This window comes from Papio anubis, chromosome 11 (genome assembly GCF_008728515.1).
Source record: "Papio anubis isolate 15944 chromosome 11, Panubis1.0, whole genome shotgun sequence".
Taxonomy (NCBI): domain Eukaryota; kingdom Metazoa; phylum Chordata; class Mammalia; order Primates; family Cercopithecidae; genus Papio; species Papio anubis.
This window is the reverse complement of record NC_044986.1, coordinates 94,301,253-94,320,607: the sequence shown is the minus strand read 5'-3', so window position 1 is coordinate 94,320,607 and position 19,355 is coordinate 94,301,253. Positions and strand designations below refer to the sequence as shown.

The 19,355-nt window shown below is 40.7% G+C and overlaps 1 protein-coding gene across 1 annotated transcript in view; it reads right to left on the bottom strand.

Annotated features, from left to right (window-relative positions):
• KIF5B (kinesin family member 5B) overlaps window positions 1-11,485 on the bottom strand; it is a 47,250-nt gene extending 35,765 nt beyond the window's left edge. Inside the window, exons 1-2 of the mRNA XM_003903528.4 lie at window positions 10,906-11,485; window positions 3,381-3,468 (exon numbers count right to left, since the gene is read on the bottom strand). Of these exons, the coding sequence (XP_003903577.1) occupies window positions 3,381-3,468; window positions 10,906-11,031 (214 nt within the window). The 5' untranslated portion in view covers window positions 11,032-11,485. The remainder of the gene's footprint in view (window positions 1-3,380; window positions 3,469-10,905) is intronic.
• Between the last annotated feature and the right edge of the window lie 7,870 nt (window positions 11,486-19,355).

Genomic DNA, 19,355 nt, shown 5'->3' with positions numbered 1-19,355 from the left:
ATATTATAATGGAGGTATTTCTGTTTACTATCATCTTCCACAAATATGATTCTCAAAACAGAACAACAGAATAAACAGTGTTGAGAAAGACTTTAAGGTTGATGTGGATAGTATGATAGCAAAAGAATGGCTTCAAATGAACCCAAGTTTCTAGTTACTAAGGAGGATTACATTCCAAGGATAAAAATCTCACAGCTACTGTAGATTAGTTTTAAAACCAAAAGAGAACAAAGGTAATAGAAGACACAAATGTTACACACATTTTCAAAATGCAAAAAGCAATAGATTATGAAATAAGTATACCAAAATTTCATTAAGTAAAGACTATGGTTGAACTAACCTCATTTCCTGTTTGGATATGGTTATTCAATTGGTACTTTGGGCATATACTAGACTCATGCACCAACGCTTGATAAAAGGATTCAAGTTTTTCATCATCTTCTTGTGAGTATGTTGACAAATTAAGGACTAGCCAACTGTATAGGTAAGAGGCTCTGAGGTCTGCTGAATACCCAAACAGTGTGATTTAAATAACTGTCAACAATCTTATTCATTTTAGAAGATTAAGCTAGGGACCATGGCCCATTAAGCACTTTATAAATCATTTAGAATCATATTTTTCAAACTTCAATGCCTCTGACACTTTAATAGACTTATCAAATGTGCTGACAGCCAACTTACTAGATTAAAACTGAAAATATGATTAAGAGCTAAAATGAACAAAATGGAATCTGCGCCTTAAAGGTTTGCTCTCCAAAGTGCAAGTATGGGGTGGGGTTTAAAGTAGGCAGCAAGAGATATAAAAAAGACCCGTATATTCAAATTGCCCATGAATTCATGAATCAGTAACTTTCTATGAGTTAGAAAGCTAATGTAATCTTAAACTGTACTGATGAGACAGAAGTATGTCTCAATCAAAGAAATTGTGTTCTACGACAGATCCCTCTGGAAAACCACATGATGCTTACAACATGATGACCCTGTTCTTCTTTGCTGCAGTCATTTACACAATTACAAGTGTTAATTCCCCTTCATTTTACAAAGATTTCAGTACCCAGTTCACTCCCTCTCACCAACACCATTACTGCTGTAATACAACAGTATTGGTGGTTTCAAAGTCTGTAGCAGATAATCCCACTAAAATACCCTGGCGCCTCAGCTCCTCAACCAAATTTTCTGCAATCTTATTCTTTCATTTTTATTTTAAAAACAGAGATGAGGTCTCGCTGTTGCCCAGGCTGGTCTCAAACTCCTGGCCTCAAGCAATCCTCCCACCTCAGCCTCCCAAAGTGCTGGAATTATAAGTGTGACCTACCATGTCTGGCCTTATCCTTTCTTTACTACCTCAGAAGCCAACTCCATGACAACTCCTTTACCTTTTCATTACTAACTGCATTGCTTCCATAATCTCAATTTCAAGTACAGATAATACTCAACTTACAATGGGGCTACTTCCTGAAAAATGTATTGTAAGTTGAAAATACCTTAAGCTGAAAATGCATCAAACACATGTAACCTACCAAACACCATGGTTTAGCACAGCCTACTTTAAAAGTGCTCATAGGCCGGGCGCGGTGGCTCAAGCCTATAATCTCAGCACTTTGGGAGGCCGAGACAGGCAGATCACGAGGTCAGGAGATCGAGATCATCCTGGCTAACGCGGTGAAACCCTGTCTCTACTAAAAAAAAATACAAAAAGTAGTCAGGCGAGGTGGCGGGCGCCTGTAGTCCCAGCTACTCGGGAGGCTGAGGCAGGAGAATGGCGTGAACCCAGGAGGCAGAGCTTGCAGTGAGCCCAGATTGCGCCACTGCACTCCAGCCCGGGCGACAGAGCGAGATTCCATCTCAAAAATAAAAATAAAAATAAAAAAAAAATAAAAGTGCTCATAACACGTACATTGACCTACAATTCGGCAAAACCATCTAACACAAAGCCTATTTTATAATAAAGTGTCAAATAGTTCATACAATTTATTGAATACTATACTGAAAGTGAAAAACAGAATGGTTGTACAGGTACTAGAAATATTGTTTCTAATGAATGTGTATTGCTTTTCCACCATCATAAAGTCAAACAATTTTAAGTTGTTCTAAGTCAGGGACTGTCTGTATTCACCTTCTATTACTCCATCCAGTACCCTGATTCCAACAAATCTTTGACCCCACTGAGATCTACAACCCACTAATGTAACCACCTTTTTTCACTGCCCTTCAGCCTCCCTCATATCCTTATGCCTGTAACTTAACCACCTCAGATCCCATGGTCCACCATTATAATCACTCCTTTGACTATTTCCTCAATTCTCTTGTCCCCCATTTCCCTCTTTTGTACTCAATTAGCAAAACTCCAAATGGGCAAAAATTCAACTCTTTCAGCAGCTAACCTCACGTGGGCCCTTAATACTGCCTGGCAATACTCTTACACTGCCTGAATCCATCCATTTCATGCCTTTTCCTAGAACTTCTTCCCCGTTCCTCATCTCCATGATGACTCTCCTCCCTGTATTAGACAATATGGAATTGATATAATGAGTACATCCACATTTTCCCTCCCTTACATCTATAGACCTTCTATAACTCCACTTTATCTCCTGCTACTAGGATGAACATCTGTGCTCCTATGCTATCCTAATCCATCTACTTTTATACTGAATCTCAACTCCTCAAATGTGGTGAATGCCACAACACAGATTTTGCCTCAATCTAAGAAGCAGTTTTTAACAACTACAGCTGTAAAAAAATGAAATAAATCATATCACAAAGTAATAGTCATCCCTTTGATTAAACAGATTTCTACAGTAACTGGAAGTAACTCCAGATAAACAATGAGTACTCTCTAAGCTTTAAAATTCAATGGTTTTAGAAAACATAAAATTATACATATCCTTGTATAAGTTACAGTATTAACTGGAATGCACATACTTTTCTCACCCTTGGCAACCCTTGTTAAATTCAAGGGATATAGGTAAGTCTTTGGGGAAGGAATAACAATGGAATGGAAGAATGATAGACTGCCATTTTCCACTACTTTTTAGAAATGTGTCTAGCCATTTTGTTTTCCTTCTCATGCTGTTCTCTTTCTAGAACTGCCACCTTGGAAACTCTCCCAGGAATATCTAATAGAAATGCATCTCTCAAGAATAAGTGTGTAACACAGTTCTCATAATACCCTTAATTAGGTACTGTACATAATCACGGAATTTCAGCAATAGAATACTTACTAATTGTATTTGACCTTTTTATTATTTAAACAACTTTCTTCTGCAATTAACTTAGAAGAAAGGAGCATTAACATGAAAAAGAGAAAGTTGAATAAGTAGAAAAGATCACAAACTTATTTACTTATTGCTGAGACAACTCAGCAGGTTAAATATATTTACCTTTAACAATCTTCTTTGCACAATCATTATACACTTGCTCTTGGGATGTGCTTGACTGGAACACCCGATCAAATGCATAAGGCTTGGACTGAAAAACAAAAAAGTGTTTCAACTATACAAATTAAAGATAAAGGAACCTTTCTAACCTTTACAGATGCCATCATATATTTAATCTTCAAAATAGTATACCTAGTATGCATAATTTAATATCATTGAATCTTTGAAGTGGAAAGGATCTTAGGCATCACTATATACAAACCCATTAGAATAAACTCCAGGAAAACATGAATGGTCTTTAGTCTTTGCTGCAATCCCAGGGCCCCGTAATCACAATTGTAATTCCCGGTAAATTATAATTAGCACTATTATGGCAGCCAAATATTGCTGAGTGATTTTTATTTTTTTAAATACCTATTTAAAGACAGGGTCTCGGTTCTGTCACCCAGGCTGGAGTGCAGTGGCACAATCACTGCTTATTGCCGCCTCAACCTTCTGAGCTCAAGAAATTCTCCTACCTTAGCCTCCTGAGCAGCTGGGACTAGAGGCATGTGCCACCATGCTATGTTGCCCAGGCTAGTCTTGAACTTTTAGGCTCAAGAGATCCTCCTGTCTCAGCCTCCCCAAGTGCTGGGATTACAGGTGTGAAACACCATGCCTGTCCTGCAACAGCTTTTCAACCATTCTTTCATTTAACAAATACTTATGGAATGTGAGATGACATGCTAGAATGATAACCAAGACAGATTCCCTCTGTGCTTTAGTGGAGCATAAGTAATAGTGGGGCAAACATTAAACAATTAAGTGATCAGAATTCTGACTCATACAATTGAGTGCTATGAAAGCGCAATGAGAGCAAATAGGAGGAGAACCTAAGTCTACGGGAAAGCAGAATATCAGGGAAACACGCTTGGAGAAAGAATATTTAAGAATGGAAGAATAAGCAGCAACTAATTCACCATCACTCTTTCCAGTATTACTCATGAAGGATGAAAAAGGTTTCGTGTAGGAAAGTAGTCTAGGCATTGGGAGGATGCTTAAAAGATCCTAAGGCAGAAAGAATAGTATAGAATGCAAGAAACCAAGGGAAGTTGTTAAGTTGAAGTACAAGGAGCAAGGATCAAATGCAAATATCAAAACAGTTAAAAAGACATCATCTTATTCTGAAAACAGCTCTGATCTTCTGGACTCCAAAAATGATATTGGGGACTCCATGGACCACTGTTGGAGAACCACTTATATAGTCTGAGGAGCCAGAGGTATTGAAAAAAAAAATCAGTAGTGTCCATGTAAGTCAAAAAAAAATTTTTTTTCAAGGAGGGAGTGATTATGTCAAACATAGTTGTGAGGCTAAGACAAAACTAAAAAGTACTCAATGACAAAGGTCAGATTGGAATGGATTGAAAAAGAATGGGAGGTAACCAAGTGGAGCAGAAAATCTGCTGTATGTCTAAGAAAGTTTTTTTTTTGTTTTTTTTGTTTTAAAAACTTGTAAGACCTGAGGAACTTTAAATGCTTGCAGGAACAATTTAATAATCTAGGAGAAAGAATAGGTATCCGAAAACAAGAGGTAAGGGGTTCTATGTATTTGCAAGTATCTGCCTGCTCTCTAGTTTCTTCTAAAGGAAAGAAAGGAAGCTGGTCCCTAAAACACAAAACAATCATGACCCCAGAAAAAGCCCTCAACATTAGAAAACACTTTCTAGGTCTTAGCTGAAAAAGATCTACTACACTCCACATCCCCACCTCAAAGTCTGAAATAAAAGTAACAATGAACCAGACACTCCTAAAGCTGTTCCCAATTCCCCTTTCCCTTGCTACCTCCCAATAGGCTGGAAAGCCAAATACCTGCTAGCTTAGTCTCCCTGCAACTAGTAATCACATGACCAAGCTCTGAATAATACGAAGTGGTAGTCTGTCTGAGGTCTCTGAGAAGGGTGTTGTTATCCTGATAAAAAGGACCATCTCAGCTGAAACTGCCCTTTCTCCTTCCTGGAATGAATGCCTGGAGCTGTAGCATCCATCTTGCAAATATGACAAATAGAATGATGAAAAGCAACAGCTAAGGATGACAAAGTATAACAGAGTGAGGAACCATGAAGGACCTATATTCAGGCTTTCTGTTATGTGAGAAAAACATCCTCTTATTATTTAGGCCACTATTAGCTGTTGGTTTTCCCTCTAAAGCTGAAAGCATTACTGACAGACATAATAAGCTGATCTCACTTTGGCATCAATTTAAAATAGGCATCAATGTCTGAATTTTCTTTAGTTGTGACATATGTGAATGTATCCTTTTCTTAGATGCTACTGAAACAAATAACATTCAATTCTACAGGTGTGGCTAAAAGAAATCTATTATTTTACTGCTGACACAAGATATATTCATGGTGAACAATTCTGAAAACAAATGTTAAGTACAATCAAAATAACAATCACCACCCAGAAATGAACCATACTAATAGTTTTTCTATGCAAAAATAATTTTCCCTCCTCATTTATTCAGCAGACATTCATTTAGTGACTATAAAGATATGAAATACTGTAGATGAGTAACACAATTTTAGAAATAATTAGCACAGACTGTAGCGTTCAAAGAGTAATAGAGGATAAGGCCAGGCAAAAACCTGAATACTAAGTTAAGCTGTATACTTGGATCTAATGTAAGTGATCTAGTGATGTCAGCTGAATTTTATATATATCTACATATATACATATGCGTGCACGCACACACACACACACACACATATATATATTTTTAAAACAGTCTCACTCTGTTGCCCAGGCTGGAGTGCAGTGACGCCATCTTAGTTCACTGCAATCTCTGTTTCCTGGGTTCAAGTAATTCTCGTGCCTCAGTCTCCTGAGTAGCTGGGACCACAGGCACGTGACACCACACCTGGCTAATTTTTGTATTTTTAGTAGAGATGAGGTTTTGCCATGTTGGTCAGAATGGTCTCAAACTGACCTCCAGTGATCCACTTGCCTCAGCCTCCCAAAGTGCTGGGATTACAGGCATGACCCACCATGCCTGGCCTCAATGTTTACATCAATAGATAATAGTGCTCCTAAACCATTTACCAAGAGATATGCCAGACAATAATGTAAACAGCTTCACAATAGTAAACAGTTTTAGTAGTAAAGCCTGCCTCAAAAGTACTTTATGAAGCTGCTTACTCTTGTTACCAACTCAAAGCAAATATACAAACTACCATCACAACCTTACTAAAATAATATAAATGGCAACTATTAAAAGGTAACACACAAACATAAAAATAATTGAGACTGGAGTGATTATCTTTCTAAAAGTTATTGTTCAATAAAAAGTAACTCAAGTGCTTAGCATTAAGTTGACAAAACAGTCTTCTTATCTTGACTGCAAATCCAAATTATGATTTTGTAATACTAAGTAAGGCAAATGTTTTAATTAAAGATCTAGCCATAAATTAATGACTGACTCTGGCTTCCTGGAATGAAAATTGACTTTGTAATACATAAAGATTATTTCTAATGGTCTATAATTAAGGCATATCTCTATTTTTCAAATAGATTAAACAAAGAAAAACTCATCTGGACATCTGTATTTTTCAAACCTGGTTTTAGCCTCGAAATTTACATTATGTAACTTTTAATCCCATGTATCTTCAAAGATCCTTGAAGTTTCAGATTTCAATTTTACTAATAACTCCAAGTCACAAGATGCATTCACATCTGACTGACGCTTTAAGGGGACAAATCAAAAAGGAGTAAATTGATCTCGACTGCATACTTTAGGTTTCTTAAGGGAAGTGATTCCTGTTTTGAGTATGCATCAACCAGGCTGAACACCAAATTTGGTTATGAAGGACACCCTTCTGGCAGGGATATATCTTTCTCTGGAATTCTGAATAGCTGATTATTTCAGATCACTTGGGAGTGTACTATATTACATTTTCCTTAGACACTATAGTGGGCTAACATTCCACAACTGTAAAGGTATGTGATGATGGTTCCTTCCCTCCTCCCTTTCATTTTTCCCTCTTAAGGTAATCAAGAAGGTCCAAACACCAAATCATTCACTTGAAAAGGGAGAATCTTGTTTTCCTTTAGGCAAGGAACTGGGCAAGATTATCTAATTAGTTTTATTCTCTTCTAATTTCTCTGAACTACCACAACTTGTTTTTGGAAGCCTTCACGGTGTACCATATAAGGAATAATGATTTGTAAAGATACTTAATGATGCAAATAACCATATTCTACTTTCATGGTTCATAAACAGGTGTAATTTTTTATTGATTTTTCTTCCTGGCATTTTTAGCAAGCTCCTAATTTTTTCTATCATTTTTTTTTCTGGTGTTTTCAGCAAGCTCATTTCAAAGACATAAACTGTTTCCCTTGTCCTTGTTTTGCAGGTAACAAGTTCTCTAATTTAAAGCAAATAGTTTATATCACTTATAGACTTTCGTAAAATAATTCATTTCATTCAATGTTACATTTATAACACTTCACCAAGCACTTAATTAAAAATAAATTCTGTATTAAAGGCTGTACAGCATACAGAGAAACACTATGAAATTGAAAGATTTGCCTGCCATGGTGTCCTATTAAAATCACTGATTACATGAGTAGCAGGAAAAAAGTTTAGACAAAGTATTAAAAACTGAAGTTAGAAGAAAAATCAGAATCCTTAAAAATTACTTTCTCCATGAGCACTGATTATGCTTCTAACATCATAAACTATTCTTTCAATTTTGATCTAAATAGAAGATTGTGTACAAAATGTTCTTAAATCATGTTTTAAAGAATTGAGTTTTAAATGCTGCATTGCAGCAATTCTCTCCTAAACTGTTCATTATGAATCAGGATTAGAAATCAGTAAAATGAAAAAAATAAACCGAGAAGATTTTACCCAGAGATTTTCTAATTCTGCTCCTCCTGGCTGCTCTTATAACCATTTACAAAATGAAGTAATTCATTTAAAAAACTGAACAAAAATATGAGACTTCAGTAATTAATGTCGTTACTATAGGCAAGAAACTATTTCTGAAAACAATGAACCAAAACATGTTGCCTTTCATTTTTTAAAGCTGTTATTTAGTTGTAATGTATTTTTGCTTACACTTAAAACAAACAAACAAACAAACAAACAAAAACAGGCCAGGCACAGTGGCCCACACCTGTGATCCCAGCACTTTGGGAGGCCGAGGCACGTGGATCACCTGAGCTCAGGAGTTCTAGACCACCCTGGCCAACATGGTGAAACCCATCTCTGCTAAAAATACAAAAATTAGCTGGGCGTGGTGGCGCGTGCCTGTAATCCCAGCTAATCGGGCAGCTGAAGCAGTAGAGTCGCTTGAACTTGGGAGGCGGAGGTTGCAGTGTGCTGACATCACCCCACTGCACTCCAGCCTGGGCAACAAGAGCAAAACTCAACTCAAAAAAATCTCAAAAAAACAATCAACCAACCAAAAAACAACTAAAATGCTTACCAGTTTACCTAAAGGTTAACTGTTCATTATGGATTCAAAAACCAACAACCTATACATTTATTCCTAATATTACCGTTTATATAGAGTACTGAAATTTTGAAACAGAACTTATAAGCAACTTTTTCCCAATGGAAACCTAGAATAAATGTATGTTTCCTTTATTCATTTTCCTTTAGTTCTTTCTTCATAGTTTATGTCATATCTGGGCCTCATCAAAGGTTACCTTCTAATCTTAATACATTTTATGAATCCTAAATTTTAGCATTCCAACAAAAAGAATCATAGTGATAACTACAGATCTGTGTAAACACAAAATCTGAAGAAATAAGACATTCTTAAGACAAGTGTAAAAGGAAAAATAGGTTTGTTATGTGCCAACCACTGCTGAAGCTGAGTACTGTAAATTACAAAAACTCTTAAGAAACTAATGGCCTCAAGTGTGACAACTAATCTAGGCCTTGCAAGCCTCCAGACTATATGTAAAATATACCATCCTAAAGGAAAAGGATTACTGCGCTTAACTACTCCTACTCCGCCTCTGTCGGCCTATGATGTCATTTACACAAGAGGTTTTCTTGTGCACTTGTTAACAAAGAACTGGCCTGACAATCTTTACACAGTAATAGTTGGCAGTTGTTAGTGGCCTAATGACTTGTTTGCCAAAGGCCTACCAAGGAGCTAAGACATTCATTTTTCGGAGCTGAACTTTGGAGAAACTTTCACATCAAAACCCTAAAGAACTTTAGTCTGTCTTCAGTGTCAATGCTTTCAATCATCCTTGTCCCATCTCCTGTGACCTCTGCCCTATTTCCAAATTAAATAGCCCCATACAATTATTAACTACAGAATGACATTAGAGGAAAAATTAACATGTTAAAATTTCATACTACGGTAACAATGTAGAAAGTTAGTTCTACTACATAGCATTGCCAAGAAAGACCAACATAATTTAGTCACAGTTCACTGTTTCGTATGCCATACTTTACAATTAATTTTTAATCTCCTTCAACTAGGAGTGCTATTTTCTCAGACCTTTCAATGCCAGAGATCAGACCTTAAAAAACCCTCACATTCTGGTCTCAAATGATCACTCAACTCTAGTTATGTTTTACATTACAAAAAAACAGTATCTCACTATTCTTGGGATTACCAAAGATCAATTTTCTTCAAGATAGACCTTAACTGCAGAAGCATGAATCTAATACTGGTCAATTTTTATCTTTTTTATAAGCTTGTTTTTATAATACTTTGTCTGATATAAAAACAAAAAGCTGATACTTTTTCCTAGGCTGTTATCCCATAAAACCTAGCAAGAGTGCGATTTGTCTTTCGGAGCACTTATCTGACCCAACCAAAGTCGGCTAGGTCTGCTAGATTAAACAAAATTGATCATTCCGATTTATTTAAAAAAAAAAAAAAAAAAAAGCTCAACTATTTCTTTCTACAATCATCCATTTACCATTTGTAATTGTTAACATGAAAAGTCATTCACCACTCAAAAAGTGGTGGGTGAAAGTTTGAGGTGTAGATAATATTTGTAGCTGTTTGGTGCTTTTTCCTTCTCCCAGGGGGAAACAACACGGTTCAAGGACTGGTTATGTTTCTATAAAACTAAGCATCTTTACTAAAGTATAATACGGCTTGTCTCACAGCTCAATGTCCCCAGCTGAACTTTATATAAGCATTACATATTTTCCGAATGGCAAATTTGGGGTTAATCCAAAACACCAATATCCGTAATTGCACACACAGAAACGCAGACAAACGTGCACTGAAATTGCTCCCCGGACGTTCCTCCGTTGCCCCAGGTGGGGGAGTGTCCAGGGCTGAGGCTGGGCGCCTCCCGTCTCCCGGCGCCGAAGACCGGGGTGGGGGCGATCCCGGAACGCACGCGAAGCTGCGCAGTCTTCCTCCCCTGGGTTATCTGAACCGGCAAACCCCGCCGGGGAGGGCTGGGGACACCGCTGCTCCCTTTCAATTCTGCACCCTGCCACTTCCCTAAACTCTGCACAGCCCGGCCCGAAGAAGCGGGAGGAGGGGTGCCGGAGGGGGTCACTCACCGCGATCACGACCGTGTCTTCTCCCTGAAACTTGGCGACGTACTTGTCGCCGCGGTTCACCTCAGACTCGTTGAGAGGTCTGAAGCGACACATCACTTTGATGTTGCACTCGGCCAGGTCCGCCATCTTTCTCGCAGCCGGGGCCGGCGGCCGGGAGCCACTCCCGGCTGCTTAGTCTTGCAGGGAGCGCGACGGGGCTAAGGGCCTGGGGTCCCTAGGGCCGTGAGAGGGAGGCAGCAGTCAGCTGCGCTGCGCAGCGCTTCCCCGGGCGGAGGCGGCCGGGGAGCCGGGACTCGAAGAGCCGGCGCCGGCAGCCGTTACCCTAAGGCTCACTTCCGATCCATCATGGCAGCCATGGCGGCGGCGGCACCGGGGAGAGCGGCGGCGGCTCCTCAGCGACGCCCTCGACGGCCTGGGCGTGCTACCGAGGCTGGGGAGGTTCTGGGGGCCGGGAGAGTGGCCACCTTCTTCCTCCTCGCAAAGAGCAGACCGGGCCTACCCGTCCGCCCGCTCGCTCTGCTGTCCGCTGGCCGGCTGGCCGGCTGCTGCCCTATCACTCCTGAGGCCGCCGTTGGGCGACTGGGCGGCGCGGGAGGAGGAGTGCGCAGGCGCGGTGGGCCGGGAGGCCCGGCGACCAATCCGTGCCCGCGCTCGCAGCCGGTCGCTGCGGCCGCGCCGCCGGTTCCGCCACCACTCCTGGCCCGGAGTTGCAGATTCAAATTGTACAGCACTGCCCGTCTCGCAGAAGTGCCTGGGGACGCAGGGCGGCAGCTCCCAGTCGCCATCCCCAGCCGCCGAAGAATACCCCAGAGCTAAGGCAGACGTACTTAGCTTTCTTTTCTTTGGGGGAGAAAGGGGTTGCTTTAACTACTTAATGTGGTTTGTTTAAATAAATCACTAGGCTGGTCCGGGTGCGGTGGTGTTTGCAACTAGTTGATGACAGCCAGAGATTTGTTTCTTCTCCACTCCTGCTGTGTCACTTGACCAGCTTTAAAATTAAAAACATAAAGTACTATATTCCTAAAAGGAAGTGTTGCTTTCATTTTTTTCTGGCGGCGGGAATCATTCCTGGTCTACCTTTTTAGAGCGCGTTGCCAGAAAAAGTAAGATTTCAATGAAGGGTAACTCTTTCCTGAGAGTGGGATGTAGGGAGACAGGAATAAGAAAGAAAAAGGAAAATTTTCATGAGGAATGAAGAAGGTTGCTGAAGAAATGTGGAACAGCAGGTTGAGGAGGGGGAAGAGCCCTCAGCCCCCCTCACACAGCATCTCTGTCACTTCATCTGCCCAGTGCCTTGTATCCAGCCCGCACCCTCGCCGCCCCCACGCAGTTCAGCGAATTCCCGCCACTTCGCCGGCAATGAACATACGGAACTCATCAATCCCAATACTGGAGGAATGACTGACCTGGAGCATAAAGATGGTCTTTATAAAAGGCCTAGGTAAATTTGTGCATTACATATCCAAGGAAAACCACTCCATAGCTGATTTTGCCTTCTAGTTTTAGAAGATGAGTACCATAAAATTCCACGGGGAAGTGGATCTGAGGAAGTGGCTCTGAGAGAACTGCAGTAACAACTCCTCCCCCGGTCCCCAATTTCTGTTTGTAAAACGAAGGATTGAACTATGAAAACCTCCAGGGCTCCCTGTGCTCACCCAATCATCCTAATACCTCCAGAAACCAATTCAGAGTTCAACAGATTCAGGTTTATTAATCCACTGCCTTGAAGAAGAGCTCAAGCTCAAGGAACCTTAGAGCATCTCACCAAAGAAAAGAATAGATGGAATTAACCCGGGGCTTTCTGGGAGGTGTGGAGTTCTGATAACATTTCAATGATGCAGTGTTTTGAGAGGCCCCAAGCAAGGCAGAGCTGCAAGTAAAGGCATTAACATCAGATCTGGCCAGGAGTGTGGCTCACGCCTGTTAATCCCAGCACTTTGGGAGGCTGAGGCAGGCGGGTTACCTGAGGTCGGGAGTTTGAGACCAGCCTGACCAACATGGAGAAACCCTGTCTCTACTAAAAATACAAAAGCAGCTGGGCATGATGGTGCATGCCTGTAATCCCAGCTATTCGGGAGGCTGAGGCAGGAGAATCACTTGAACCCGGGAGGCTGAGGTTGCACTCCAGCCTGGGCAAGGAGAGCGAAACTGCATCTCAAAAAAACAAACAAAAAAAAATCAGGTCTGGACTACAGTGGACCCCAGGTTCTGTTTCTTTGAATACTAAAGTTAAGATGGATGGGAAGGGTTGTCTTCAGAAACCCCTTTTTCCAAAGCTCTTCACCTGGCTTGGAAGTCAAGGCTGCTTCTCTGTGTCTTAGGTCCTCCAAGTAAGAGTGGAAGGTTTTATTCTTACTGATATAATTTCAAGCAACAGTTTCTAATAGTCTATGATCTTTGTAGAATCGGTTTTCTCAGTAAGAAATCAGTAGGCCAGGCATGATGGCTCATGCTTGTAATCCCAGAACTTTCGGAGGCTGAGGCAGGGGGATTGCTTGAAGCCAGGAGTTTAAAACCAACCTGGGCAACATAGAGAGACCTTGTCTCTACAAAATAATAAAATTAGCTGGGCATGGTGGTGAGTGCCTACAGTCCTAGCTACTACAGAGGCTGAGGCAGGAGGATCACTTGAGTCTAGGAGCCAAGGCTACACTGAGCTATGGTCGTGCCACTACACTCCAGTCTGGGTAACACAGCAAGACCCTGTCTCAAAAAAAAAAAAAAAAATTAGGTAACTCAAAGAAGGAGTTTGTGTGACACTTTATAAATGTAATATGTCCTTAAGAGAAATACTCTTTTCTGCTTACCTTTCAGCTGGCTTTACACTCTGTTAGTCCAGTCTAATCAATGAAGGTAGAGTCTTACTTTGTCACTCTTTCAGTCCTAGTATTCTTTACCTGGTTCCTTCATCATATCTATATCCTGTCATCCTTATCTACAATTGCAGAAAAAGTCAGCACTCTCCCTCTCAAAAACTAATTTCTCAGTTGCATTCAAAATTCTTTCCAACTTTGTCCAATACCTGGATCTTACCAATGGCCACCATCTTATTCCATCTTTGATTTCTCCCTTTTCTTGGCTTCCCTGGAGAAAAAAAGGGAAACAAATACGCTCAGCCACCCTGTCTTTAAAAAAACAATGAAACCTAACACCTTCATTGGTTCCTGTTGACTAGTTGCCTTCTGTCAAAGATAAAACAAGCCAGACACTAGTTAAAGTGGTATCAACAGATTTTAATGCATAACACACTATTGCAATGGGGAAAATAAGCCAGAGTCAACAGAACTCAACTTTGACTTGTACAGAGGTAACTAGATATTTTAAAGGGAGCACAGAGAACTACAAAGGGGGATGAGCTGGAGCTCAGTAGAGCCCGGGAAGTGAAAAATTGCAAAAAGCAAGAAGTGGGGGTTGGTCCACATGGAACCCATCTGGGTTCGCTAACTGATCCTTACGGAGATTAGGCTCCTGCACTCCCACAGAACCTAGGAGACAGGGACCCTATCTTCACGTATTGGTTGGAACAAACAGTATCTTTTCTATAGTCTTGAATTTTCTCAGGAAGCCACTTTAAAGGAAGTAAGGGTCATCCCAGGAATGTGACCTTGAGCTGTTAAACTATGTTCATGTTTTGTTCAAGTCTTTATAGGCCACGGTTGAGGCCTACTCAACAAAGGCTCAGAGGAACCTGGCTAGAGTTTGGTCAAGGGGAGAATCTTTGCCACTTCTTGCTGCCATTTAGTGGGTGAAATTGACTAGAAGGGACTGTGATTGCTCAGAGGCAGTTCCATCTGAAGACAGCAGTGGCTATGCAGCTTCCACCACGTGAGAATTGTGGGCCCAACACTACCAAGTTTTCCTTTATCCAGAAAGACATAATCCAGATTTCCTTAAAACTCTCAATTTTTAACTTCAATTGGCCATCAATTTAAAAATAATTTAAATAATGCATGAACTAAGTAAAACATCCCTGTGGGCTGGATGTGGCAGGTGGGCCTCCAGTTTGCAACCTTTGAGCAGGATGTGGTGAGGGCTCTGTCCCCAGCCCTGGCTCTCTTATCTCTGGGCTCACTTCTTTAACAATTGCTGGAGTCTCTTACCTACAACTGATGTTTTCATCTGTGTGACATTGCCATCTCTCCAGCTGCTTACAGGCTACCTTGTGTAGAATGCTGTACCGTAACCTCAAATTTAGCATTCCAGAAATGAAACGAATTATCCCCCACTCCCTGCCAATACTTAATTCATGACTGGTATCAGTATTCTTCTATACTTCCAGGCTAAGAAAGTTCCAATCACCTGTAATTCTGCTCTTCCCTTTATCCCCTATATATGCAAAAGAGAAACATGGTAGTCTGTATTTGAAGCTCCTGAACTTCGACTCTACCATTCCCCTATGTTCCTCAACTCAGAAGACCTGAGGATTGATTGATCTAGAGCAGTGAGTTTCAAATTCTACTCCATGGAAACAGAGGTTCCAAAGAGGTGACTGAGGACACATCATGCGTGTGGGCAGGAAAGGAGGTAGAAGGAAGGGAGTGAAACTCTGGGAACCTCTGCTACTGAAGGTACTGGCCAACTTCTGTTGCCTTTCAACCCCTGCCTCTCTCCTCTTCCTGCACAACAGATTCTGGAAGCTCAGTCTTCATAAAAATAAAAACCAGAGGCTGGGTGCAGTGGCTCACGCCTGTAATCCCAGCACTTTGGAAGGCCAAGGCAGATGGATTGCCTGACCTCAGGAGTTCGAGACCAGCCTGGGCAACACAGTGAAATCCCATCTCTACTAAAATACAAAAAAATTAGCTGGGCGTGGCGGCGTGTGCCTGAAGTCCCAGCTACTCGGGAGGTCGAGGCAGGAGAATTGCTTGAACCCAGGAGGCGGAGGTTGCAGTGAGCCAAGATCGTAGCACTACACTCTGGCCTAGGCAACAGAGTGAGACTCCGTCTCATAAATAAATAAATAAAAGCCAGAAAGGGAAGTGTCTGCAAGAGCTTTCTGCTTTCAGACCTGACATACATACTTTTCCTGGGAAAGAGAGCACAAAAAGCCTGAATGTTATCACAGAACCAGGAAGGAGAAAAATGCTATGGAAAAACAAAATTGTTCTTAACATTGTCCTGTCACACTACTAAAGAATAATGGTATCAGGCGATAAGGGTTTAAGAAATATTTTCATGGGGAAACAAAAGATTGATTTTTTAAAACCTGGTTAATCCTAGTAATTCTTCCAAATATAGAACAGACTGCCATTTTTCAGCACTAGCAGTGAAACAGCAGGTTTCCTTGAGAGCACATTTTGAGACTTATTAGCATAACTTTTTCTTATGGAAATGCAAGTGGTGCTTTCACCTGTACAGATTAAGAACATTAAACCTCCACTGTGGGCTGGGCTCGGTGGCTCAGGCCTCTAATTCTAGTACTTTGGGAGGCCTAGGCAGGAGGATCACTTGAGGTCAGGAGTTCAAGACCAGCCTGGCCAACATGGTGAAACACCATCTCTACTAAAAATACAAAAATTAACCGGGCATGGTGGCAGGCACGTGTAATCCCAGCTACTCGGGAGGCTGAAGCAGGAGAATCACTTGAACCCAGGAGGCAGAGGTTGCAGTGAGCTGAGATCATGCCATTGCACTCCAGCCTGGCCAAGAAAGTGCAATTACATCTCAAAAACAAAAAAAAAATCTCCACTGTGGAAGTTAGTCTCCGATGAACTGTGCCTTCCTGGGTTCACACTTTTGTGCAGCCTCTCTCCTTAAATCTTACATGGTTGGCCCTATGACTCACTTGCAACCAATATATGTGGCAGAAGTGTGACACCACATGCTATCTGAGACTAGGCAAGAAGAAGTCTTGCAGCTTCCACCTTAGTTTCGTGGAATACTCTAGGAGCTCTGAACTGCCATCTAGGATGACCAACCACCCTGAGACTACCATGCTGCGGAGGCCAGATGTGGGCATTAAGCAATGGTCTCAGCTGATCCCAGCCTTTCCTCCAGAGACCAGACTTGTCAGTGAAGCCATCTTGGACCATCCTGGCCAGCACACCCACCAGTTGAATACCAGTGAGTAATTTCAATTAACACTCTTGGAGTAGAAGAATCACCCAGCCGAGGCCTGTCCTAATTCCTGACTCATAAAATCATGAGATATAATAAAATGGTTATTGTTTTCAGCTGCTCCGTTTTGAATCATTTGTTACGTAGCGGTAGATCCCTGGAATGATAACCTAAAACTTGGAATTTAAAATGTTTCTCCTGGAAATAATCCTGTCAAATGCTACTTATATGTAATAAATGTATTAGAGTGGGCTATATTCTAAATTAATTATGAATTAAATGGAGGGAATCTAAGAACATCACCACTGTTTAAAAATAAATGTACTTATTTATTATAAGTACATTTATTAAAGTTATTATAAGTACATTTATTAAAGTATGTTTATTTTTAACATTACTACTGTAAGAAAATTTATTTTCTGTTTCTAGTTGAAATGACTGGAAATGGGCTTTTGGAATAGAAAATTATAGCATTTCTTTTTCAAATCTGTATAAGACACACCTGCTCTTTTCTAGCTCCAGGACCCCATCCTGGTCCAAGGCCTCACTACTTCAGGTCCAGGTTACTACGGGAGGTCTCAGCCTCTTTCCCATTCGAACATTCAGTAACTATAGGTTGAGTTCCCACCATGGGCCAGATGCTGAGATAGACTGAAGGAATACAATAGTGAAAAAGACTAAACAATTCCTCCCACATCCACTGTTTTGCATGCAATTTTCAGATTAAGTCTCCAAAATCATTATGTTTATTACGTCATTTCATTACTCAAGAACCTACAACAACACCCCCTTTTCCTACTCAAACTAATTCAAATTTCTCTGCTTGGATTCCAAGGCCTTATTCTAGCACTGACTCCCCATTACATAATTAGGGTTTCCCACCGCTCCATGACTTACATTCTTAACTCCTGGAAACTGGTCTTTTCACTGTCCTTCATTATAATTTGCTAATTTCAAAGTCGATCTGATCTGCCATATGTGTCTCTCTCCTTTGTGCTTATCTAGATCCCATCCATCTTTCCTCAGGTTCCGCCTTCTGCAAGTGGTTTGTACCACACGGAACTATTTCAGAGGTCAGAGTGAAAACTCCTACGTGGTATTTAATACTATAGTTTTATTTATTTATTTATTTATTTTTAGATTTTTTTTCAGATGGAGTCTTGTTCTGTCGTCCAGGCTGGAGTGCAGTGGCACTATCTCGGCTCACTGCAACCTCCATTCCTAGGTTCAAGTGATTCTCCTGTCTCAGCCTCCTGAGTAGCTGGGACTAAGGCACCTGCCACCGCACCCGGCTAATTTTTGTATTTTTAGTAGAGACGGAGTTTCACCATGTTGGTCAGGCTGGTCTCAAACTCCTGACCTCAGGTGATCCACCCACCTCAGCCTCTCAAAGTGCTGGGATTACAGGCGTGAGCCACTGCACCTGGCCTTATTTTTAATTTTTTGAGACGGGGTCTCTTTGCGTTGCCCAGACTGGTCTCAAACTCCTGGGCTCAAGCGATGCTCCTGTCTTAGCCTCCCAAGTAGATAGGATTACAGGCACACACTATCGCATCCAGCTTCATTTAATTCTTTAGAACCTATATATTTTTTCTATTTTATCAAAGAAACACATTCATAGTTTAAAAAGTGAAAACTACACTACAACCCTGAAAAATAGAAGTTCTGTTTCCACTCGATCCAACCTCCATTTCTGTTCTCCAGGGCAACTACTTTAAATCTGTTAGCAATTTCTTCTAGTATTTATCTCCATGTTTCTAAGTAGCATGATTTTATTGCTGCTTTTTGACTTATGAACTATTATTATTAAATGAGGTTATAGCTCCTTTACACTAGCCTCCATCTGAATCAACATATTTTCTTCTCTTTATCTTCTCAATATATATTTCTATCAGTATTTTTAGTTAAATTAATATACAGCATTTACACGCTACATAAGTATTATTCCCAGCTTAGCCATATAGTGCACTACATTGCCTACCTTGTACAACTTTTTGGTTTTCTCTGGATTTAAAAATTGCCTAACTTTTTCTACCAGTTCACTCTTAACACATTCCAAATAGCCACCAGCAGTATAAAGCTACTCTTGATATTTTGAAGGTATTGCTCCTTTTGTTAAGTCTGATTCCGAGTCCTAATCATTTGTATGTGATCTGAATTTTTCTTCCAGGCAGCGTTTAGTCTCTTTTTGTCTACATTTCTCTTTTCTTTCCTATTTTCCATTTCTTTGTTTTCTTGTTCTCCTTTTAGAGATATTCTCTTAACTTTATTTTCAACTCTTTTCTATTGGTGATGTGTGTGTGTGTGTGTGTGTGTATAATTAGGAGGATAGTATCTCTTGGATGGACTGGGCATGATGGCTCACAACTGTAATCTCAGAACTTTGACAGGCC